We start from the raw sequence: 22,505 nt of genomic DNA, 5'->3' as shown, positions 1-22,505 counted from the left end.
CTTGACTCAGAGCCCCTCCATCCGATGGCAGCAAGCGTTTTATTTTCTTATCACTGCCCACCACCCGCGCGCGTCCTCGTGGCACCCTGTCCCCGTGCCGAAAACCAGAGTTTGGCTCAGCCGTCCATTCCTCTTTGAGCCGCCGGCAGTCACGAGGCAAAGCCTTCCTCTGCCTTCTTTGGTTCAAGCGCTGGTGGGCAACGTGGGAGGTGAGGGGTTCAAAGAAGGTGTGGTCACACAGAACGAGATGCTGCCTCCTCTCACCATCGCAGGCAGCTTCCACTATTCATCATGAGGCTCCCATTCTCCTAAAAGCTCATGTCGGTGGTTGGTCAAATCAAAGTTATCAAGAGCATCCCATGTGTGGGGCTCAACGAACAACTCACCCACGAGCCCAACCCACAGGGTAAATCATGGAAGCGGCTAGAAGAACCACATCACACACTGCAAGGCTTCCCCCCGTGGCCCCTTCTTAGCCCACTTATAGCACGGGGCCAGTGCATCAACCAATCCCTTCAATTTCATCCAATCCAGTGAGCAAGAGATGCTTCGATGCGGGATGAGATGTATGCACACAGCCTAGGACGACCACCACGACGGACCTAAGCCACAACAGAACAAGGCAGTCGCGGTTCCAAGTTTATTAAATGCTCATGCCGATGTTTATATTTTGCCTGTTTGGCCTTTTTGTCGAGGCAACAACAGCGCACTTTCAACCGTGACAAGTGACAGCGGCATCCGCCTATGAGCTTGTTCGTCAGCCTGGCCAATCACTGGTGAGAGGGTTTAGGTCCGGTTACAGTGGTGATGACCAGTCACGCGACTGGTTAGTAGAGGGAAAACCACCAAGATGTTCGCGGAAATCTGTGAATCAAATGAGGATGGACATAACATATCCACTGAAGCTACTTGATCAGCTCTTCCTACAAACTCTTGGCGAGAAAGAGGAAGTCTGATTAACCTAAGGCATCAGCCTCATGATGTGGCGGTCTCAATGTCGAATCTCTTGGCCAGGGTTGGGGAGTTGCAACATCTTCGTTTTGCTCGGTAGATGGTGAATGCTGATAGGCACCTCGAGGAAAGCGTAACCACACCTCACAAGATAATTACAACCCTTCCAAAGATAGCCAATAGACCTCAAAAGATAGATTATACGCTTTAAAAATAGCTAAGAGCAGTACCAAAATTTATGTCCGGGGTGTGATAAATGAATTAAAAAAGTCAACTGTGCCCCTGAATGTGTGTCACGAACAAGAAACCGTCATCGGGTTTGATGACTACATGAATCGCAAAGATAGATAGAGATCTGTGTAGCGAGCGTATGAAGCAAGAAACATTATCATATGTTGATATCATAACTAGCAGAAGTACGCTTTGATGAGCCTCCCGAAGCCATTCGTGTTTTCCTTGATCATAACTCCGAACCATACCAATATGCTTCTAGCCAAACCGACAAAACGCCAAACAAGTCAAACGCAGGCTGCCTCCAGTTCGCTCCCAGTGTTTTGAATTCATCTCACAGATCCCGCATCTCATCATCACTCTCCGTAAGGTTATACCTCCCTCTCCCCCAATCAATAGGATCACCACCAGGGACACATAACCCAAGCCTCCAAAAGTAATCCCTATGCGCAAACAACAACTGCCATAACTTAAACCTCGTCGGCCACCCCGTCTCCGTCTCCCACATCTCACCTTCCTCCTTCCCGCCCAACTCGTTCACCATCTCCCTAAACCACCCCTTATCACTCTCTTCCCCCTCCTCGTCATCCCCATCCTCCCCATTCAAACAATCTTTATCCCTATCCCCCTCGCACAACCTCAGATCCTTCGGCCCAGGCGGCAAATCCCCCTTCGTGATAAAGATCTCCCCAGCATGACTCCTAAACCCCCACTCCCTCAATGGCAACAACGGAACCGGATCCCCCTTATGCGTCACCCTCCTATACGCCTTATCCTCCTCACCCCTCCCAACATCCCCCTTCAACCCAAAAACCTCATCAACAAACTCCACCAAACCCTTATTCCCCACCATCGGCTCCCCAAACGTCGCCACCCTAACCCCTTCCCACCCCCTCCCAGCCCTCATCTCCAATCCAGCTAACATCGCCACCGCACCCCCAAGACTATGTCCCACCAATTCCACCCCATACCCAGGGTACCTCTTGCGCGCCTTTTCCACCGCAGGCACGACAATCTCCCTCGCCGCCTTCCAACTAGCCATAAACCCCATATGAACCGTACAATTATTACACCTCGGCCCTTTCCCCTTCTCGTCCCCCCCATCCCCATCCGGGTCAGCAGGATAAGGCACATACTCTTGCGGAACAGTACTCAAATCAACAATCGTATTAGCCAGCGAATACGTCCCCCGAAACGCAACCACAATCTTGCCCTCTTTTCTGTCCTGCTGCACCCCAGGATGGTCAAAAGCCACAAACCCACAGCTATCCTCCATGCTCAAAAACCCCGTGTTCCAGCTCCTGATCAGCTCGAGCCTCCCGCTTATGTCGACATCACCGCACCGGCTTGAACAGCTGAACGGCGGGGAGAGACCCCCTGTACCTGGGGTGCCGACGCAGTACGAGATGTCTACCAGGCGGGATAGCCGTTCGAGGGAAGAGAATAATTGGGGGGATATGCCGTTTTTGTTAGAGGCTGTGGGTGATGATATCGGGTTTGCTTGGGCGGCGGTTGTGGTGTAGAGGAGGCCGAGGAGTGGCGATATTAATGGCTTCATTGTTGCTGATGATGATCGTGAGGGCTGGCTAATGCTGAATCAGGCCGTAAAGGGATGCTGAGGTTAAGTAAAAGTGAAGGGGAAAAATGACCCAATGAGTTTAAGGAACATGAGAGACCCGGGGAGTAAAAGACCATAAGGCAATTAGGAGGAGGATGGCTGTTGGCCTTGACTACATCCGACCTCGTGACCAGATCACTTGCCAATTGAAATGCACGGCGCCAGGGACTGCGGCAGGGACGGATTCAGCCTGATGAAACCAAACGGACCGTCAAAAGACAATTCATTGCTGACTGTTTGATGTCAACAAAAATATATCGACTGAATATCGTCTCGGACAGCCATCGCCGTGTGTGAGGTATGACGCAATGGTTCTTAAAGGTTCATGTTTCAGAGAGGAGGTTGGTGATGATTTTGGGCACCTTGCTGTGCCGCCAGGGCACTTTATGGGGGAGCAGGGGTCAGTGCCACAGTAGTGGTAACACCCCGCATTATTCACCAATTAAGCATGTTTCGAATTTGCAGAGTGCACCAATATGCAGAACGAATAAACGAACCTTCTTTGTTCTTTGCTTCCCGCCTTACTAATACTAATACTCCATTACCTAACCTCGATGTATATGCTCAATAGTGTGCCATCGAAACCACTGTCAGTGCTACTGATTATCCTTCCCTGAATCCCGCATCCATCCTGCCCAACTAGACCAAGTAGCTGGACCAAACTACACCCATTAGGTAGCCAGGGTTTCAAACGTCCACACAGCGTCAGTGACGACCGCTGATATCCCCCCTCATGCCTTCTTTCACTTGATTCGCCCTTCCTGGGATCCCCTTACTGGGCTCCCACGTGCCATCGACGTGTCTCTACCACGGTGTGGGCTGAAGGCTGTAGTACTTTGCCTCATACTTTCGAAATGAGATGCAATCGAGTCCAGGACCATACGCACCGTTCGCATCATCCTCGAGGCAGCTCAAGGTTCCATTTACCCATATCGACCCGGAAGCCTCCATAGAAGTTGTTCTGTATAACCGGTTAGCGCTTAATGGAGCAGACATTTTAATAATCAACCTACAAAACATCTGGGCAGGCCCTTTCAATCATCTCCAGGCCTTGTGTTGCGTTGTTCCACATGAAGGTTACCCGCCAGTCATCACATGGATAGCGAGGGGTGAAATCGAAAGGAGCGACATTGACCGAACTTTCATTGAAGGCGCAGGATGTCGCGATTTTGGTGGGGTCGTCGAAAAAGTCAAAGCTAATGAGTTGGGAGTGATTGTTGCCGGGGGCGGGGGTGAAGATCATGAAGTTGGTGATGTTGAACCCCCAAGGCATGACGCATTCTTTATCGGATTCCATCAGCGTTTTAATCACAGCTGGAGGGATGGTGTAGTCTGTCATTGCCGAGAATGCAGGGAGGGCCGCAGCGAGTGGGAGGAGGCCCGCCACTAGGGCGGTAGAGAAGGCGGGCAGGATCATGTTCTAGAAGAAATAGTCGAAAAGGTTCGGCTGTAAAAGACTGTTTGGTATAGATGCTGACAGAAAGTAAGTCTAATAAAAAGCGGCAGCAACCGGGCTGCTCTGAAAAAAAAAAAAGGTTGCTGATGATCCGGTCAAGGGAAGAAGTTTTGAGAAGAACTGAAGACTTGAGGAATTGGAATCCTGTATTGGCAGGTCCATCAGTGTCCCGAGTATTTAAGAAAGAGCCTCCCTCAACGGGCACGGCCGATGAATACCAGCCGTACCTGCAGATCGATTTCTCGGAAAGCCTAGATATGCCGCTTGCCACCTGCCAATCCTTCAAATCTGATCTACAACTGGATGCCAACACTGTGGATGCTGGAGCGCCAGACATGCAGATCCTGTACCTACTGCAACCAGCCGAGTGAGATGAAAATATCAGTTGAAACCATGGAATGCCTCCATTCTCCGCCCTCTCGCCTCACACACACGACTGCAGGAAAACCGGCGGATTCTCGAGGAGCGTATTCCCAGCGTCACGCTACCTGCTGAGCCAACCATCTTCCTTGCCGAGTGCCTATTCTGGAATTTTCAGCAGGTACAGGCTATGGTTGGTTCACAATGTTCCACCTCCGCGATGTTTCGTTTCAAGCGGAGTCCGCTCTTTTCTCCCGGTGTCGGTAAAGTGTTTGATTATGCCGGTACATGTAAGTGGACTGCCATGATATCATTATGCCACCTGTTCGGTCCCCCCGGCCATCCCTATGTCTTGTAATTTCGTATATTCTGTCGTTTACTGAACTCAAGAAGAGGAAAGATCGGACCGTTGAATCCACACCGAATGTACTTGGCCTCTTTTCCCGGATTTTCTGTTCAACGTTACTCAACGCTGAGTTCTGCTGCCATTATGCCAACGGCTGTGGTCGGTTCAAGCATATAAGTCAGAGTAACAATCCTACTCGTGTTCCCAGCTGTGACACAGCAAATGGATGTGGTCAACGAAAGATCTTTTGAAGCATTCTGTGTGACAAACCGCTGGTTCTCTGTGAGAGGAACTACCAGCTCAAACCTAGCTCAGGAGAAACCTTTTGAGTAGAGGAACAGTACTAGTCACCGGTACACATGTATCTAGGTCTGTTTCACAAGCTACAAAATTGAACTCACAACCGCCTGCCCACCCTGATAGATCAGGTAGGAGCCGTGGGAGACCCAGCAAGAAGCACCAATTCATTGCAATGGTCCCCTATGACATTTTGACAAGCCAGTCGGTTGACGGTGAATGATGATCCCAGGTTCGGGGAGAATAAAAGATACAGATACCCGAGTACGATTGGCCGTGGGTGCCGAGGGCAGCGGTGCAAGTGGCAGGCGTACAAGATTGATACTCCGTTGGTGACATATTGTCGTCCAAAGGCTTTGTGCTGTGACTGTGGTCCCATCCTGCTTCTCCGGTAGGACAGGTCTCGATAGCAGGCGCAGGTCGTGTTCGGTTCCTGGCAGGAATTCCCAGGAACTAGGTAGGGAGGCACTCCAGGGCCTTCAACAGGGGAACCGTTGGACAGAGGGATGACCCAGGGTCTGATTTTCCTCTACTCTGAAAAAAACGAATCTCGATGAACAACTCAAAGAACCAAGCACACAAAACCAAGGAAATCGCAAGCTCACCCCATGTCCACCCGCAATATCGCAATAACCATAGTAGCCCTATCATGGTGGTCGTCAAAATGGAAGTCGTCTCATAAACCAACGCCACATCCTCTCGCCAAGCCAGCCACAAGCCACCCCCACAATCATGCCCCTGCAACTGAAATCCAGAATTGCACCAAAACGTTAGCCCTGACCCACAAACCGCCAGCGCACCCGCACAAACATTCTCCACTTGGCTTCGCCTTCCCGTCCGCAACTCCACCTGTCAGCCATCGTCAGCAACCCGAACGAGCCAAAGCGAACGGACGAACCCTTCAGCGCCGGTAATAAAAACCGTATCTTTTGCATTATCAGAGACATGGCTCCTACCAAGAAGCAGGAGACTGAGAAGACGGGGTTGGCAAAGGGTGTTAACAAGGGCACTGTATGACCCCTCTCTTTCTAATTCAAGATTATGCTTTTTTCTTTCTATTATTCCAATCAGAAAAGAAAAACTTATGTTGAAGAAAGAAGATCGACGCTAAATTCCATTTCCTCGAATTTGTATCCTATGTCTGGTTGTGTGATCTCTATACCTCTCCGCCCTTCTCTTTCCCATGATGGCTTCTTTCCTGTAATAAAAACCCACCATAACATCAACTAATTACCCCCAGAAAACAATCCCCATCATCTCCAAACCCCGCCCCTCCCGCCGCAAGGGCGCCCAGAGCAAGCGCACCAACTTTGTCTGCAGCATCGTCAAGGAAGTCGCCGGGTGTGTTTCCTTCCCCCCCCCCCCTCCTTCCCCCACCAGCCAACCCAAATTCATAATCTCGAATTCCGAGGAACCCTGTCCTGGCCCCATAACGGCCCGTTGTGGATCTACTAGCTGGCGATAACAACCCTCCATCCAAGATAACGACTGCTTCGGCTGCTGACCATGCTTGCTTCCAACAGCCTCGCCCCTTACGAGCGTCGTGTCATTGAACTACTTCGCAACGGCAAGGACAAGCGCGCAAGGAAGTACTCCAAGCGCAAGCTGGGCACTTATGGCAGGGCCAAGGCAAAGGTTGATGAGTTGCAGAGGGTTATTGCTGAGTCGAGGAGGGCTGGTCATTAAGACTGGTATTCTATCTTTGAGAATTAGGAGTTTGTGGCAACTTGGATTCAGCAGTGGCCTGACGGTTACTAGTCTAGGCAACTAAAGGGACGCCCTTGTCTCCTTGACAATCAAAAGACATTGCTGGTATTTATCTGTACTTACCCTACTTTCAAAGACTGCATCCATTGATTGAGCTTCATTGTCTAGCTGGGAAAGCATATATCTACCAAAGACCCAAGGCCGGGCATATCCCATAGTGAATCCTATCCTCGATACAGCAAACGCCCTGAATAATGCAGACAAAACAACCACTTTCCTCCTCTCCCACATATTTTATCAAGCAACTCACTTCTTCCCAAACTTGAAAAACTTCCCCATCTTCTTCTTGAGCGCCTCAGGGTCAATCTCCCTCTTCGGCTTCTCTGACCCCGCCCCCTGAGCCGACGAAGACCCCGACGGCCCAGACTCACTACCACCCCCGACAACCCCACCCTCTGGCACCTCAGGAATCACAATCTCCCTCGCCCTAGAAGCTACGCTCTCCTTCAAAAACCCGCCCTTCCTCGCCTCCCCAGAGGCACCATCCTCCCAAACAAGATTAAACATCTGTGGCCCCTTGAGCTTATACCCCGCAATCAACTTCTTGTTCCCATCTTCCACGTGTGTCCTCGGGCCGGGGATGATAAGCTTGAAAGGCTGATCTGGGTGCGCCATCGTCGCCCGGATGGCTTGATATAACCAGCCTCCGGTCTCCTCAGGGGTAGCCACCCACGTGGCGGAGGTTTGGTCAGGGAATCGGACTTTGATTTCAACTCTGGTAACCTTGGCAAGTTTGGCAGCTTCTTCTGCCTTGATTGCGGCGAGCTCGGCGTCGGATTTGAGGCGGGTGTTTTGGGCCTTTTGGAGGAGCTGTTGCTGGCGGAGCTGGGCATGGGCAATGGTTGGTTCGTAAGCTGAGTCGTCTTCTTGGATGTTGACTGCTGCTGGGGTGGTGGAGGTGGGGGCGACGAAGACGGAGGTGGGGAGGAAGCGGTCAACAGGTTCGGAGGGTGGTGATGTAGGCTGAGGCTGGGTTTCATCGACATCCATGAGATCCGCAGAAGGCTTCATCTCTTCTTGCTCTGTGACTGCTGGGATGGTTGTCTCGGTTGGTGGAATGCTTGATTCTATGTTGCCTTCCACCTTTGGTTCCTCTACAACATCAGTAGTACTGCTCTCCACCTTAGGCTCCTGTTGGACCGGCGCTGGTTTTGACTCCTCTTCCTTTGGCTGATCTGGCTCGACATCCTTCAAGAACTGGCCGATATCGGACATGGCCTCGAACAAGGTCTTTTCCGTGAGTTTGAAACTCAGGCGAAGGACCATGCTGCCAGAGTTGATGCCACATTGTGACAAGGTCTTGTTGAGATCTTCCAAAGCAGAGTACTCTCTCCCCATGATGTTGACAATGGGGGCCTCGTGATAAAGCTGACCGCCGTTCTGGGTGTCTTTTTTTGGAGTGGCTCTGCCCGTAAGGTTGAGCCCACTCTCTGAGCTCTCAAACTGGCGCAACGTTTGCCATAATGTGAAGTCGTTGGGCAGCTTCTTTGTGAAGCGTTTCCCATCGACATCGAGAGCTATCGACACAACGGATGCACTCTTTGACTTTTGAACAAGCTCCAGCTTCGCACCGGAAACCAGCCCTGATGTGCGGAAGGGAGATGTGAGATCGACAATCTTTTGTTTGTGCCTGTGATAGGTGTAAGCTGATGATGAGATGTATTGGAGATTAACACACAAGGATCAACTCACTTGACATCATACTTGTCAGGGTTGACATTCAGCTTCTTGCAAGCTTCATTGAGGACATCAACCAGGTATGTTCCCGCGTTGACCTTGACCTTGGCTCGGCGGAGGTCTGTCGAGATGACCTCGACGTGAGCGGCTGACATTCTGTCAATGTAGCGGGGTATCGATAGGCAAGGCGCCTTGAGAGGTACAGTAGAGTATCAAGTGAATTGTCCAATAGTCAAAGAGCCCGAATACAGCACAGTAAAGACCAAAGATATGATAGTCGACCTTGTTTGTCTTGTCTTCGATTCACCAGGCAGTGCTATAACACGTAACTTGGCTGTCTAGACACAGTTGTAATAATCGAGTGGGGTGGTTCCTGGAGCTTCCATCACCCACTGAACTGGAAGCTCTCCAGAGGGGCAATTACAGCGCGCACGGGGCACAGCTGGAGGGGGAGCTTGTGTTTCCCCAGGCTTCAGCCGTTTACCGCCGTCTGTCACCGCCTTTTATGCTACACCTTGGCCAGGGACCACCCCTGCCAGCCCGCTCGCCCACTCGCCGCGCCAGCTGCGTGTTGCCTTGCACGTCAACTCCAGCGCAGCCTCCTTGTCAGCTTGGAGAGCTTCCAACCCGACCTCTTGAACCTCCAAGGCTGTCATTGATTGCACGAGAGCTCCAACGACGACAGCTCGACAACACCACAATACGCGATTCAGACCGCTCTACCTCTTGAGGTTCGAAACGACATTCATCCGATAGCGATACTGTCCAACAAACACACTTGAACCTCCCCACCCAGAGCTCCCGTTGCATCGAAGCCATTGCCATCCACACCCGCTTCCCAGCAGCCACCCCTCCACAACAGCCAAGATGGTATGCTCCTCTCCCCATGATACCCTCACATACCTCTACCCAAACAATAACTAACCTCTCTCCTCCCAGTCCTCCCCCTTCTCAATAAGTCCGCCCCCCCCCTTCCCCACCAGTTCCTAACCCCCCTCCCAGACGGCGGCGCCTGCGTAGCAATGGTAGGCAAAGACTGCGTAGCCATAGCCTGCGACCTCCGCCTCGGCCTCCAAGCCCTCACCGTCTCCAACAACTTCCCCAAAATCTTCCAATACGGCGACAACGTCTTCCTCGGCCTCACCGGCCTCGCCACAGACGTGGCCACCGTCTCGGACCTCTTCCGCTACAAAGTAAACATGTACCGCCTCCGCGAAGAGCGCCAGATCGCCCCCCGCACCTTTGCCAACCTTGTATCTTCCTCCCTGTACGAGCGCCGCTTCGGTCCGTGGTTTGTCTCCCCCGTCGTTGCGGGGCTGGACCCCAAGACGGGCCAGCCATTTATCTGCGGGTTTGATAGTATTGGGTGCATTGATTTTGCAAAGGACTTTATTGTCAGTGGGACGGCGACGGAGCAGCTGTTTGGCATGTGTGAGAGTTTGTGGGAGCCGAATCTTGTGAGTGTTTTCGGAAATATCAAAAAGGGAGAGAATGCTGACTGGAGAATGATATAGGGCCCTGATCAGCTTTTCGAGACGATTTCCCAGTCCCTTCTCAACGCCGTCGACAGAGATGCCCTTTCCGGTTGGGGTGCTCATGTGTACATTATTGAGAAGGACAAGGTGACCAAGAGACTGCTCAAGGGACGGCAGGATTAGAAAGGGTGCACGAAGAAGAAATGTTTAGATCAAGGGAATGAACCTGGACAAAGGGTAGCAACCGCTGTGTCTCTTCTGTGGCAGGCGGGAGTTGGGGCATACTAGGCGTTGTAACAGTAAATGATATTTTGAGACCATACAATGACCACCGTCAAGGATCAAGTTTTCCATCCGAAACAAGAATTGTCCTCATAGAAGATGGGAAATGCAATTTGCATCTGTCAATGGTATCTGTGCTAAAGCAATGCTATATCTTTACGTTTCATGTACAGTGTTTAAATATCGTTTAATACGTGCGGTTTTACCACCCAAATATCATTTTTGTCTTGTTATATGTCTTCTCTAATTCTTCTCCTGTAACTCCTCTATAGATCCTTCTTATCTTTAGAGACCACCGCAGAGCTCGACACTGGAGTCTGCATAAAAAACTTGCGCTCCACAAACTTCAACACTTCGTCGATGAGACTGCAAATTCAACGTTAGCAAAGTGTTCATTAGCGTATAAAGGAAAATTGGCTAAACTTACACAACTGGCGCACTGATGGCCACCACAGCCTTCCACTCAGCCGCATTCAGAGGCAAGATAGAGAAGAGAGTCTGCAAGAAAGGGGTGTAAAGCAGGGCAAAGTGAAGTGCCATCGACAGAGCGATGGCATACACAAGCATCATGTTCTTCCACACTGGAAGCGTGAGCAGTGATTCGCTCGATGACAGCGCATTCATGGCGTTGAACATCTCAATGACGACGAGAATAGAAAGGGAGACAGTAGAGCCGGCCTTGGCCCGGACATCGGTGAACATGGCACAGCCAATCTCGGGGAACTCAGTCTTGCAGTGGTGGAAGTGGGAGAGCTGGTAGAAGCTGATCTGGGGACCCTCAGAGTAGAACATGAACCACCAGGCGTAACCGGCCACAGTGGCGAGACCGACGTAGGTGCCGATGATCAGGTAGCGGATGAACAACCAGCCACCGATAAGGGCCTCGTCGCGCTTTCTGGGCTGGCGTCTCATGATGTCGTGGTCAGGCGGGTTGAAGGACAGGGCGGTGGCCGGGAGACCGTCGGTGACGAGGTTGACCCAGAGGAGCTGAACAGGGATAAGAGCCTCAGGCATGCCAAGAGCAGCGGTAAGGAAGATAGAAACGACCTCGCCGATGTTGGAAGAGATGAGATACCGGATGAACTGTTGAGTGTTGTTGTAGATGGCACGGCCTTCCTCGATGGCAACACCAATGGTGGCAAAGTTGTCATCGGCCAGAACCATGTCAGCTGCGAGCTTAGAGACATCAGTACCAGAACCCATAGCAACGCCAATATCGGCCTTCTTGAGAGCAGGAGCATCGTTGACACCATCGCCAGTCATGGCAACAACCTCGCCAAGGGACTGAAGGAGGTCAACAAGCTTAGACTTGTGAGTGGGCTCGACACGGGAGAAAAGAGAAGCGTTCTTGGCCGCCTCAAGCTGCTCGCTGTGGCTCAGATTATCAAATTCACGACCAGTGAAGCTCTTTCCAGTGAGATCCTCGTCAGGGCCAAAGACACCAATCTGGCGGCAGATGGTCTCAGCAGTGTTGCGGTTGTCTCCGGTAACGACGATAACACGGATACCGGCATCCTTGCACTTCTGAATTGAGCCAGCAACCTCGGGACGAGGAGGATCCAGCATACCAACGAGACCAAGGAGAGTAAGATTCTGTTCCAGTTGGGCGTACTCGGAGGTAGACTTGGCCTTGTGCAGGAGAGACTCGCCCTGAACGTTGTCACGGCTAGCCAAAGCGATAACACGAAGACCCTTGTTACCATAATCAACCACTTCCTTCAGAAGAAGATCAGCCAGGTTGCGGTCCATGGGGACCTTCTTTCCATTGCGGCCAACAAGGGTGTGGGTGCAGCGTTCAATGATCGACTCGGGGGCGCCCTTGACAAAGAGCTTTTGAGAGTTTCCGTTTTGCACCAGCACTGACATACTCTTGCGATCGCGAGAGAATTCGTAGGTGACCAGGCGGCTGAACTGCTTCTCGTACCAAGAGCTGGCATAGTGAACACGGTCCTTGGGGTTGCAGTCAGCAGGGGCGCAAGGGCCCACCTTTTCAACCATAACACGAAGGGCACCTTCAGTAGGCTCGCCGACGTTGGAGTAGCTGTCAGTGTGTGAGTGGTAATCAAGGCGGGCATCGTTGCAGAGGGCGGCGACCTGGGTCATTTGAAGGATGGTTGAGGACTCCTGGACAAGGTCGGTAACAACCTTGCCGTTAGACCTGATATCGCCCCGAGGTTCGAATGTGGTTCCCTCGACATCCAGTTCCTCCAAACCAGTGCCATTGGCGCTCAGATAGACAACTTTGCTGACGCTCATCTGGTTAGTAGTAAGAGTACCGGTCTTGTCGGAGCAGATAACACTGCAGCTTCCAAGGGTCTCAACAGAGGGCAAGCTTCTGACAACTGCGTTCTTGGCTGCCATCTTGCGAGTTCCCAAAGCGAGACAAGTGGTAATGACTACAGCCAGACCTTCCGGGATAGCAGCAACACCAAGCGAGACAGCGATCTTGAGGTAGTAGATGGCACCCTTGGCGTAGCTTCCATGGCTGGGGTCACTGAAGTGAGGAATGTTGATGAGCCAGACGAGAACGCAGATAACAGTGATGACCTTGGCGAGCTGGTCACCAAAATCATTGAGCTTCTGCTTCAAAGGGGTCGGCTCGGAGATTTGCGCCGTGATACTCTCATGAATGTCGCCAATCGCCGTATTGGAACCAGTCAAGACAACCACAGCCCTGGCGTGGCCGGTGACGACGGTAGTGCCTGAGAAAAGCATATTGACCTGGTCCTGCTTCACAGCCTTCTCATCCTTGACAACAACCTCGCTATCCTTGCCCACACTTTCGCTTTCTCCGGTAAGAATGGCCTGGTCGACAGCGAAGCTGTTGCTGTGGATCGAAATCAAGCGGCAGTCGGCAGGGATACGAGCGCCAACAGAAACATCCACAATGTCACCCGGAACCAACTCCTCAGCCTTGATCCTGTGAAGCTGCCCATTGCGCACAACATTGGCCTCGTTGGCTGAGTATTCCTGAAGGGCGGCAATGGCCTTTTCGGCGCTGCTTTCTTGCGAGACTCCGACGACGGCGTTGAGAACCAAGATGGTGAGAATGACGGCCGGGTCGACGAATGCGCTCCATCCACCCTCCTCCTCGAAGAGAGCCAAAACGAAGGAAACCGCGGCGGAACCGAGAAGGATCAGGACCAATTGGTCCTTGAACTGTTCAAGGATGAGTTCCCATAATGGAGTAGGTGGTTCTTCGGCGATAGCTACAGAGAACAGACCAGTTAGCCTAGTGATCGACGTTCGCGATAGCGAAGCATAAACCTAACATCAACTACATACCATTTTTACCATGCTTCGCCTGTAAGCTTTTGACTTGGGCATCTGTCAACCCAGTTGCTGGATTTACGCCCAGAGTGCTGAGCACCTCTTGGGACGATCGCGCGAAGGCGTTGTCCATTATTGCACTTCTGCCGTGTTCCGGCTGGTGCAGTATAGTGGAAAAGTGTCGCTCTTTGTCAGAAAGCGAAGGCAGTCTCTAAACCCAAGAGGCTGGTATTTTAAAGATAGAAAAGTGGTTGGTTTTCAGAGAAGAAAAGCTCAAACTCGAAAGCCCTGTCGAGTGTCCTGCGAATTCAGGGAAGCGCAAGAGGTTATGAGAACGACCATGCGCAAAGAAAATCTAGAGTTGCAGCCTCTTAAGAAAATGGGCCAGAGTGAGTGGATTGAAGGGAAGGCGAGATAAATATGGGCTGGAGCAAGATATATTAAAAAAAAGGTCAGCCTTATTTAGGAAGTTCAAAATACATGTGCACGACGTGTCCAGTTCCAACAAAGTGATGTCGCCCCTCTGCAGTGCTTGTTGGTGGAGTTTGCGCTGAGTGGCCACCGGGACCAGGGGTCGGAGGCGTGTCCAAAAGCTTCCCCAACTCGGTTAAGCCCATCCGAGCTTCCATCCTAGCATGGCTTAGCTTGGCACTTCTTCGCCCCGGCGCATGTCACTTCGATCAAGCCTTGCACCTGCAGCCCTTCCATTGTGGGGGAACACCAATCAAAGGCCATGTGACAAGAAACGTGGGATGGCGAAGAGAGATGGCATTTGTAAGGAGTTTTTCTGGCTAGAATGTCGGATATATGATATGGCCTTGAGGCATCCAGCATCACCAAGCTTGAGCTGTTGTCTGGGGAAAGTGACGGCCTCATTAAGTCAGCGATACCCTGACCAAATCGGGGGTAAGCTATCAGTGAATGGGAAACCGAATCTTCTGGAGAGCCACACTGGCGCGTTTCAATCTTGGAGTTGGATTTGGAAACATTTCGAAACAGACTAGGGGCCGTACTCGGTTACAAAGATGTTGATATTTTTGATATGCATTTATCCGACATATCTAAACATCCTGCCATTTGAGTTCTGAGCTCTCTTCAGATTAGGCAAAGTAAGCATTGAAGTCACGGGGTAAAGTATCTCCTAGTCATGGCTCTATATCCTACATCAAAATTGGGCTTGGGTAAGGTTTTACTCCATTCAACTATGGTTGAAGGCTCGTCTGGGGGTTTTTGTGAATCCGAATATGCTTGAAGGCTTTAGATTTCAATGTTTTCACCCTCTCTTTAACCAACCCTATCCGCCTTCTTATAAATGTAGAACATGAACAGGACAAACATTGAGAGCGCCTCGCACAAACTGCTTTGCAAAAAAACGATGCCATCAACCGTTGCCAAACCCATCCAACTTCCTCGCACCTGCCATCGCGCAACTTGCCTCATCCGCTATAACCCTGACTCCCCAAATTTACCCCGCCAACCCCACCACTCACAGCCAAACAGCAGCTAAGTCAACATACAGCCTGCCTCATCAGGCTTCACTCACTCGCTTACACCATCAACACCATCAGGCAGAAACAATAAACAAAAGCTCATATAACATCCTCCATTCTACATCTCCCACCTCTTCCTCTACAAACCAACCACAACCACTCAAACCTATCCAAAATGGCACCCCCCACCCCCCTCGAGAGAGCAACCAACTCTGTCCTCCGCCTCGTAAAAGAAGAGTCCTACTACCACAAGGAGCTCGCCCATCAAGAAACCCGCATCTCCAAGCTCCAGACTGAGATTGCCGCCGGCAAGCCCGACCTCGACAGCAACGCCCCTTACATGTTGAAGCAAGAGGTAAATGACTCTCTTCAACTGTCCTCCTGACAGATTCGTTGGAATAACCCTAACCCTCAACAATAGCAAACCGCCCTCGAGGAAACCAAAGCCGTCTTCGGTCCTCTCCGTGACAAGATATCCGAAGCTGTCCAGAACCTGGAGGAGCAAATCGCCATCACGGAGAGCGATGGGGCGGAGGGCAAGGAGGAGGAGCTGAAGAAGGCGAGGGAGGCGGTGGAGAGTGGGAAGAAGGTTGCTGAGCAGGAGTAGTAGATATTTCATGGAAGAAAAGCAAGTAGGCCGTGTTCATAATTAATATTATTTGACGATGAGGTGCTTGAACTACAAATTGATTCATACTGTACCAGTTTATATTACGTTGTTGGTATTAACGCTATCTAACAAGTAGTTGTTCTTGGCTCAGTTGAGTGTTAAATGTTGCCTAGACAGGATATCTAGCAACAATCAGACGATATATTTACATTGCATTGCGCCCTCCTTAGCCATATCTGTAATTTTCCGTGTTCATGTGGTATCCATACTATCGCCCTGTCCGTCCACCGAAATCTGAGGCAAGTCCGCTGGCGGGGGAGACAGAGGGCTATCCGGCTCCGACTCATCATCCCTCGGCGGCTCATCCTCCATCTCAACATCACCCTGATCCCTCCCCTCCCGCTCCTCTTGCTCAGTCCTATGCTCCGCCGTCCCCTCCCTACTCTGCCCACCACTCCCAAAGCTTGCCCCCAGCGCATTCCCCGGCTTCAAAAACGACCCATTATCCTGCGTCGACGGCGCCGGACTCTCCCTAGCGGGCGTCCTACCACCCGCCGTGGACATCGCCCTAGGAGTGCCAACCACATCCCCAGCCTCAATCGAGTTCTTAAGTCCGCTCTCCCCCCTAGGAGTAGCATTCCCGCCAGGCGTTCCCGGCCTAGGCGTCTGTCCAGCCTCTGCCTCATTCGACTCATCCATACCCTCCCTTCTCTCAACTTCCTCCTTCTCATCCCTGATCAACCGCCGAAGTGCCATAGATTCATCCATGATCCTAGAGAACTGATTGCGGCGCTCGACCCATGTGTCGCTGTAGGTAGAACTCTCCGCCTTGAGCTCGGCAATTTCATCTTGCAGCTTCCTTATAGCCGCCTTCTGCTCCTCCCGAGCGCGCAAAGCTGGATTTTTTGTGATCTCATCCGCCAACTTGTCAAACTGCTTCCGCTGCTCCTGCGTCTCTTTCGCCTGCTCCAATTTCTGATTGAGGTGGATGATGTTGGCGCGGACAGAGGTGATGTCGCGCTTGATTCGCTCGCGCTCTTGCGCGTAGTGTTGCCTGTCCTTTTCGTTGGCGGTGAAGAGGAATTGGAGGCGCTCCATGCTGCTGTCAAAGGCGGCGAAGTCGAGGGTGATGTCTTGGTACATTCGGGCGTAGTCGAGTCTCGGGGTGGTGACATCGGGGACAGCGGCGGGAGTAGGGGCTGGGCTGGAGGTATCATCTTTTTGGGACGGGTGATTTTCTGGCTCTCGCATGAGGATGGGGTCTGCGAAGCGGTAGAGGGTGTTGATGCGCTTGGTGATGCGCTTGTAGGCCTTCTCTTCTACGGCGAGGAGTCGGGCTTTGTGGAGTTCATTTTCTTCTTTTTCGCTTAGGAGGCCCCAGCCTTCTGGTCGCTCCATTTGGGGATCTGATATGGGGGTGAAACTGGGTGAGTGGTTCGACAATACTGGCGTCACAAGATGCTGTCGATCTCGGCCGATTTTTCTGGAAAGTGCGAAATCGCCTCGAGTACCCGCAATTAGGTATTTACGGGTAAGTATGGTTTCAGTAGCTCCGTGAATGGAGCTATGGTAACGTCGGTCAGGATGGTGGTTGTTGGGGACAGAAGTGCAGCGCTTGAAACTTTGTTGTCAGGTTTGAAGATCGCAGTTTGCGCGCCAATCCAGCTTCTTGGGCAGTTTGCAGCTTCCCTGGACCCTGGCGCGTCGAGAGGTCAATGCCAAGAGATGTCCGTGACGGAGATTGGAGAATCTACTGTACTCCGTACCTGCTCTGCCAGATTCACCAACCGCGACGAGCGAAAAAAGCTCCGTTTGGAAACTCTGCGGGAATACGTCAAATAGTCAAACTAGATGGCGTTTTAAAGAATCATTCTCGACCAGGTATATGCTTCGACAAAGCTCTCAAGTTCCTCAAATGGGCTGCCAGACAATGAATAGATCTGCGCTAGCCTATTGGGGATTGGTGGATCCGCGATGCGGGTCCCCAGGCTCAGGTGGCCCGGGCACCCTAGTAGCGGGTGACGGTTGTATAAAAGAGAGTCGTAACCTCCTATCTTGAAACCTTCTGGATCTCACTTGATTCTCGACTTTGATGATACTTCGTACACTTCTGAGCTGGATGGTGCAATGAGTTTTTGCGCAAAAGGATATCTAATAGAATCTACCTTTGATCACGACTTCCCTGGTTAAAGGCCCGTTTTCCCGGACCTCTTTACGGTCTCACCATCACCTTCCCTGAACATCATCTGTGTCTTTTCGAAGGTGCTTATTGGATCAGTTCTGGACGACGGTCGGCGCACAACGAGCAAATTCTACGAGAGCAACATCTCCAATTCCAAACCACTCGCCCCGCAACTTTCTATTGATTCCATTGTTCGACTTCCACCCTATTGTCATCACTATTGTCACCACGGGTGAGACCCACTTTCAGTCAACATGGAGCTTCAAATATCTACCGGCCCTTTTCGGAGGAACGGTCCTCGTCCTCTTCTCGACATGGCTCTTGATGTCGCAATCAGAAACATTCAAGACATCCCAAGCTTAGGAGACATGCCTACCCACCTCTTGCAGCCGGTCCTCAGGGCCGTGAAGACCGCCGAGCACCTTCACACCCTCGAGCAGGAGACAGATGAGCGAATCTACGAAGTCTCACCATCTCGTAAGTTCTGTCATCATTTGCCCTTGGCTCGGCACTCATTGCTGACATTGGTCGATAGATTGGAAGCATCTTATCGAGCGCGACTTCAAAACGCTTGCTGCTCAGTATAGTTGGCAGCCAAAGGACCCAAAGTCTTGGTACAAAGTCTATAAGAAGTACGAGACGGTCTACAACCAACAGCTCGAAGAGGCTACCAATGCCTTCATGAAGAAAATGGAAGATGTCAATGGCCAGCGTTCCTCCCGTCAAGCCAAGATTATCTCTGTTCCTGAATCTCGCCGACTGCCTCTTCACTATTCGCAACGCCAACGCGAGGGTCCCAAAGCCGGCCACTGGTCCTCTCAGCCTCGCCCGAAGAAGACTTTCATTGCTAAGGCCAAGAGGCAAGTCGCCGCTGAGACCAGTCGTCTGAAGCTCTCCAACCCCGCTGGGCGCATTCCTGTCAGGCAAAGCCCAATCAGACAGGCACCAATTGCCATGCAGAACGACGCTCGTATCAATCGCCAGTTCGACGCCGCTGCCACCATTGTCAACGCCCCAATCAGAAAGGCCTCTGACACCACAGCCAGTGATCGTGACCGCAAAGAACGCGAGAACCGGCTCCTTTCAATCAAGGGCAAGGGCACCGCCATCGCCAAACCAGCCAACATCATCTCCTTCAGCGATGATGAAGACGACCACATCCCCAGCAATGGGGGTGACGACTTGTTTGGTGATGACGAACCCGCCAGTCCTCCCCAGCGTGGAAGCCTGTCTGTTGAGGAACTCGAAGCCGCGGTGGAGAGGGTCGTTTCTCCCAAGAAACAACCCGTCGCCAGACCCCGTGGTCTTCTCTCTGCGACGCCTGGCGCCATCAAGGCACCCGTGGCGGCCCGCTCGCCACCAAAGTCGTTCACTGGCGAGACCTCGCCCGCACCCGCGCCTGCGGGTGCTAGCAACTCGCCTGCTGTCGGCTCTAGGGGGCCCGCTGCTCCTATCGTCCGCAAGCGCAAGCCTGTGGACATTTTCATGCGCCCGAGCAAGCGGGTCCCCCGTTAGGGAACGTAGAAGGGATGGATTTTGTGGGGGAATTCGAATTTTGGGATTTGCATGGAAATCAGCGAGGATGGTTGGCATTTTCAGCAGGCGTTGAGATGGTTTTTTAAGCTTGATACAAGCAGATACCCGAGATTAAGCGGTGGTTATCTGGAAGTTGGTGTACGATGGAGGGATGAATGGAATGGTTTTTACACGGGCATGACCTATGCTTATTTGATGTGTACGATGATCGATTGAATGGATGGGCTTTTATACGGGGCTTTACTTCTGCTTATATATGGTTTTTAAGTGATGGGTTTTCCAAGACTCGAATTACTTCTGATCATGTTCAGCATCTTGATCTCCATCCATATATTCGGTTCACCACACGAGGCGAAGACTGATGTAAAGATGCATTCTTCATTCATGAGTGACTTTCCCTAGGCAAGGCAAGATCATATCCCATAAGACGCTCGATCCCACCTACCCACCATCTACGTTACCTCCTCAACAAAACACTGTCACCCTTCCTCCACAGCGCTGATGTCCACCATCATCATCACCTTGTTTGCCTCATCTTGCTGTACCTAACAACAGCCAAACTTTCCCACTCTGCCGTATTGCCTATATTCATAGCCCTTTACAGCTACCACCCCCATTATCCCCTTTCCCTCCCTATCATTTTTTTTCTTTCTTTTTTAAAGCCCACCCCTCAACGCCAAAACCAAATGTAATGTCGCGCCACCCTCAAGCCCATAGTCATCAGCGGTTTTGTCGTCGACCCTGTTGGTTTTTTACCATCATTAGCAACTATTAACACACTCAAAATAAGTGGTGGTGGTGGTGGTGGTGATAGTGGTGGTGTGGGAGAGGGTACATTTGTTTCCCACCGAAGATCAACCTCTGCTGCACGGGCGGGATCCCCTCCTTCTCCTCCACCAGCTCCTTGATCTTGGAGACCTTGTCGGAGCCCTCGACGTTGAGCTCGATTTCCTTTCCGGTGAGGGTGCGTACTCTATCCCACCCGTCAGTCAGTTCATCGCGCAAGCACGGTATGGCGGGGCTGAACGGACTTTACGAGCATCTTGGCGTTTGGCTTTTGTGTCTTTCCACTAAGTGATTCTTTGGTGAAATAAGGGATAGTTGTTTATCTGTTGGTTGTTGTTCTTCAAGATCAAGCACTCGTGGGATGGTGGTGAATGTTGTTGCTGGCAGAAAGAGGAAGAATACACCGGTCAGCAATGCTGGTAAGCTCGAGAGGCAGCAGTCGCCAAGTGAGCCACCCGCCATCGATGGCAGCTGCTGTCCCAGCAGGCGGCCGCAAGGAGGGGTTAGTGGGGCAGGTAGGTTGATTGTGGGTCCGTGGGTCGGTCAGTTTGTGTGGGGTTGGTGGGTGAGCCTCAGGCTTGGCTCGCTGGGGGCTGCTTGGTAATGGATGAGGCCCATTAAATGTTCAGCCTTATTGAGCTGCTGGAGCTGTTACTTGAGGGGCAATAAAGACCATTATGCTGTAAACGGGATGAACAAATAAGTTTCTCAAAATGTGTGATTCTGACCGCCAACTCCAGACACTTCATGACTTCTCCAATGCATCTTTTCACCAACGTACTCATACACAGTGCTTTGTAAAATGTTCAGCCTATACATACAGACAGTGGAGATTGACTCAATACCTCCATTCCCACCTCTTTCAAAACACAGCTTCCTTATTTGTTCTCCTCATCAAAGACGTTCAACCCAAGACCCTCAGAGTCAAGAAGCAGTCTGTTCTTGCCACCAGCCTCCTGGATGATCTGGGCAATGGAACGAGCGTTCTCCAGTTTCTTCAGCTCCAGATATGACTTGTTCTTCTTGATAGCCTCACCAATGAGCTCAGCAGAGCGAGCCTCACCCTGAGCCTTGACAACCATGGCCTGCTTCTCCTGGCGAGCCTTGTCGACGATGAATGCGGCACGTTGAGCCTCTTGTTGGGCAACCTGCTTGGCTTCAACGGCAGCTGTGAACTCAGGAGAGAAGGCAAGATGCTAATAAATTGTTAGCGGTTTGTTAAGCGATGTGATTTCCACAAAGAGGAACCCACCGTCAAAGACACGTCGTCCAGAAGAATGTTGAAGCGCGCAGCTCTCCTGGAGAGGTTCTCACGAACCAGCTTGGCAACCATTTCTCTTTGTGTGATCAGCTGACTGGCATTGAACTGGGCAACAACGCTCTTCAGCACTTCGTTGACAATCGAAGGGAGGACACGCTCGTCATAGTCGGTGCCGAGAGTGCGGTAGATCTGAGGAAGGGCGGTGATTTCGGGTCTCGAGAGGACACGGCAGGTGATGTTGACCATTTGAAGATCCTTGGTACCGGTGAGGGAAGAAACGTTTCTCGGCTTAGCACGAACATCGTAGACAATAGGAGTCTCGAACCATGGGACGACAAAGTGAGTTCCTGTGTGAATATTTATAAGTCAGTTAGTCTGTCTCTCCAGCAAGAGTGTAATGCCTAAACCCAACATACCTTCGGTATAGATATCCTTGCTGACACCACTTATTCTCCGGTACTTGATCGCTCTGTGACCACCATCGACGTTGAACAGCGCACTCTGAAACAGCAAGGCGCCACCACCAAGGACAGCGAGAGCAGCAACCCCTCCTGCGATGCCACCACCTCCGCCGGGCATTCTGCCTCCGGAGCGAGTTTGTTGGGCCGCATACTGCAGCTTGTTCATGTAATCCTGGAAGGGATTGCGGTTCGCCATCTTGTCTGTTGTCCAGGTATAGTGGCTGGTGCTGAATGGCAGCTGGTTTGCGCTGTGGAGAAAGAGCTTGCAGCTTCACGAGGTGTGGAACCAGCCGCTTCTCTTCATCGCTGACGAACACACCACTTGCAGGAAGCAGGGTTCCCAGCACGCATGGGCCACCTCTCTCTAAGCCCATATCACGTGCTCTCGCGACCTTCACATCCTTGCTCTTCGCGCCTCAAAGCTTGGCCAAATCCAGGCTGATTCACGG

At 51.7% G+C, this 22,505-nt stretch overlaps 11 protein-coding genes across 11 annotated transcripts; 4 read left to right on the top strand and 7 right to left on the bottom strand.

Moving 5' to 3' along the window:
- Positions 1-1,516: 1,516 nt before the first annotated feature.
- Positions 1,517-2,740, bottom strand: QC763_107090 (uncharacterized protein; the record flags this gene model as incomplete). The annotated part of the gene is made up of 1 exon (XM_062907291.1): positions 1,517-2,740. One exon carries the CDS (start codon positions 2,738-2,740, stop codon positions 1,517-1,519), a length of 1,224 nt encoding a protein of 407 aa, XP_062770220.1.
- Positions 2,741-3,604: 864 nt separating this feature from the next.
- On the bottom strand, positions 3,605-5,154 carry QC763_107080 (uncharacterized protein; the record flags this gene model as incomplete). Its single annotated transcript, XM_062907290.1, has 2 exons — positions 3,814-5,154; positions 3,605-3,761 (listed from the first exon to the last, which is right to left on the bottom strand). Exons 1-2 carry the CDS (start codon positions 4,215-4,217, stop codon positions 3,605-3,607), a joined length of 561 nt encoding a protein of 186 aa, XP_062770219.1. The 5' UTR covers positions 4,218-5,154.
- A 573-nt stretch (positions 5,155-5,727) lies between these two features.
- On the top strand, positions 5,728-9,153 carry rpl36_1 (ribosomal protein L36). Its single transcript, XM_062907289.1, has 4 exons — positions 5,728-6,270; positions 6,500-6,600; positions 6,783-8,783; positions 8,872-9,153. Exons 1-3 carry the CDS (start codon positions 6,205-6,207, stop codon positions 6,943-6,945), a joined length of 330 nt encoding a protein of 109 aa, XP_062770217.1. The 5' UTR covers positions 5,728-6,204; the 3' UTR covers positions 6,946-8,783; positions 8,872-9,153.
- On the bottom strand, positions 7,071-9,129 carry QC763_107050 (uncharacterized protein). Its single transcript, XM_062907288.1, has 2 exons — positions 8,719-9,129; positions 7,071-8,656 (listed from the first exon to the last, which is right to left on the bottom strand). The coding sequence occupies exons 1-2, from the start codon at positions 8,856-8,858 to the stop codon at positions 7,273-7,275; spliced, it is 1,524 nt and encodes a 507-aa protein (XP_062770218.1). The 5' UTR covers positions 8,859-9,129; the 3' UTR covers positions 7,071-7,272.
- A 59-nt stretch (positions 9,154-9,212) lies between the features above and the next one.
- Positions 9,213-10,516, top strand: PUP3 (proteasome core particle subunit beta 3). The gene is made up of 4 exons (XM_062907287.1): positions 9,213-9,573; positions 9,643-9,661; positions 9,706-10,160; positions 10,218-10,516. The coding sequence occupies exons 1-4, from the start codon at positions 9,571-9,573 to the stop codon at positions 10,359-10,361; spliced, it is 621 nt and encodes a 206-aa protein (XP_062770216.1). The 5' UTR covers positions 9,213-9,570; the 3' UTR covers positions 10,362-10,516.
- A 16-nt stretch (positions 10,517-10,532) lies between these two features.
- Positions 10,533-14,249, bottom strand: QC763_107030 (uncharacterized protein). Its single transcript, XM_062907286.1, has 3 exons — positions 13,746-14,249; positions 10,888-13,669; positions 10,533-10,826 (listed from the first exon to the last, which is right to left on the bottom strand). The coding sequence occupies exons 1-3, from the start codon at positions 13,861-13,863 to the stop codon at positions 10,727-10,729; spliced, it is 3,000 nt and encodes a 999-aa protein (XP_062770215.1). The 5' UTR covers positions 13,864-14,249; the 3' UTR covers positions 10,533-10,726.
- Positions 14,250-14,609: 360 nt separating this feature from the next.
- Positions 14,610-15,885, top strand: RBL2 (tubulin folding cofactor A). The gene is made up of 2 exons (XM_062907285.1): positions 14,610-15,575; positions 15,642-15,885. The coding sequence occupies exons 1-2, from the start codon at positions 15,396-15,398 to the stop codon at positions 15,825-15,827; spliced, it is 366 nt and encodes a 121-aa protein (XP_062770214.1). The 5' UTR covers positions 14,610-15,395; the 3' UTR covers positions 15,828-15,885.
- A 197-nt stretch (positions 15,886-16,082) lies between these two features.
- Positions 16,083-17,228, bottom strand: QC763_107010 (uncharacterized protein; the record flags this gene model as incomplete). Its single annotated transcript, XM_062907284.1, has 1 exon — positions 16,083-17,228. One exon carries the CDS (start codon positions 17,226-17,228, stop codon positions 16,083-16,085), a length of 1,146 nt encoding a protein of 381 aa, XP_062770213.1.
- A 633-nt stretch (positions 17,229-17,861) lies between these two features.
- On the top strand, positions 17,862-19,855 carry QC763_107000 (uncharacterized protein). The gene is made up of 2 exons (XM_062907283.1): positions 17,862-18,489; positions 18,548-19,855. The coding sequence occupies exons 1-2, from the start codon at positions 18,267-18,269 to the stop codon at positions 19,525-19,527; spliced, it is 1,203 nt and encodes a 400-aa protein (XP_062770212.1). The 5' UTR covers positions 17,862-18,266; the 3' UTR covers positions 19,528-19,855.
- Positions 19,856-20,053: 198 nt separating this feature from the next.
- Positions 20,054-20,590, bottom strand: NEDD8 (nedd8-conjugating enzyme UBE2F; the record flags this gene model as incomplete). The annotated part of the gene is made up of 3 exons (XM_062907282.1): positions 20,054-20,289; positions 20,384-20,521; positions 20,580-20,590. The coding sequence occupies 3 exons, from the start codon at positions 20,588-20,590 to the stop codon at positions 20,205-20,207; spliced, it is 234 nt and encodes a 77-aa protein (XP_062770211.1). The 3' UTR covers positions 20,054-20,204.
- A 622-nt stretch (positions 20,591-21,212) lies between these two features.
- Positions 21,213-22,371, bottom strand: PHB2 (Prohibitin-2, subunit of the prohibitin complex (Phb1p-Phb2p); the record flags this gene model as incomplete). Its single annotated transcript, XM_062907281.1, has 3 exons — positions 22,012-22,371; positions 21,587-21,942; positions 21,213-21,530 (listed from the first exon to the last, which is right to left on the bottom strand). The coding sequence occupies exons 1-3, from the start codon at positions 22,250-22,252 to the stop codon at positions 21,213-21,215; spliced, it is 915 nt and encodes a 304-aa protein (XP_062770210.1). The 5' UTR covers positions 22,253-22,371.
- Positions 22,372-22,505: the final 134 nt, after the last annotated feature.

Source organism: Podospora pseudopauciseta, chromosome 1 (assembly GCF_035222475.1).
Source record: "Podospora pseudopauciseta strain CBS 411.78 chromosome 1, whole genome shotgun sequence".
NCBI lineage: Eukaryota > Fungi > Ascomycota > Sordariomycetes > Sordariales > Podosporaceae > Podospora > Podospora pseudopauciseta.
This window is presented reverse-complemented; position numbering and strand designations above follow the sequence as displayed.

Bases quoted from the DNA above. Each gene is read 5' to 3' on its own strand.
- QC763_107050 (XM_062907288.1), bottom strand. From the start codon at position 8,858: ATGTCAGCCGCTCACGTCGAGGTCATCTCGACAGACCTCCGCCGAGCC. The intron at 8,657-8,718 runs GTGAGTTGATCC...CACCTATCACAG, and splicing joins CCTGACAAGTATGATGTCAA to GCACAAACAAAAGATTGTCG.
- RBL2 (XM_062907285.1), top strand. From the start codon at position 15,396: ATGGCACCCCCCACCCCCCTCGAGAGAGCAACCAACTCTGTCCTCCGC. The intron at 15,576-15,641 runs GTAAATGACTCT...CCTCAACAATAG, and splicing joins CTTACATGTTGAAGCAAGAG to CAAACCGCCCTCGAGGAAAC.
- QC763_107030 (XM_062907286.1), bottom strand. From the start codon at position 13,863: ATGGACAACGCCTTCGCGCGATCGTCCCAAGAGGTGCTCAGCACTCTG. The intron at 13,670-13,745 runs GTATGTAGTTGA...TGTTCTCTGTAG, and splicing joins GGCGAAGCATGGTAAAAATG to CTATCGCCGAAGAACCACCT. The intron at 10,827-10,887 runs GTAAGTTTAGCC...TTGAATTTGCAG, and splicing joins GCCATCAGTGCGCCAGTTGT to TCTCATCGACGAAGTGTTGA.
- QC763_107000 (XM_062907283.1), top strand. From the start codon at position 18,267: ATGGAGCTTCAAATATCTACCGGCCCTTTTCGGAGGAACGGTCCTCGT. The intron at 18,490-18,547 runs GTAAGTTCTGTC...ATTGGTCGATAG, and splicing joins CTACGAAGTCTCACCATCTC to ATTGGAAGCATCTTATCGAG.
- PUP3 (XM_062907287.1), top strand. The intron at 10,161-10,217 runs GTGAGTGTTTTC...AGAATGATATAG, and splicing joins GTTTGTGGGAGCCGAATCTT to GGCCCTGATCAGCTTTTCGA.
- rpl36_1 (XM_062907289.1), top strand. From the start codon at position 6,205: ATGGCTCCTACCAAGAAGCAGGAGACTGAGAAGACGGGGTTGGCAAAG. The intron at 6,271-6,499 runs GTATGACCCCTC...AATTACCCCCAG, and splicing joins AGGGTGTTAACAAGGGCACT to AAAACAATCCCCATCATCTC. The intron at 6,601-6,782 runs GTGTGTTTCCTT...TGCTTCCAACAG, and splicing joins ATCGTCAAGGAAGTCGCCGG to CCTCGCCCCTTACGAGCGTC.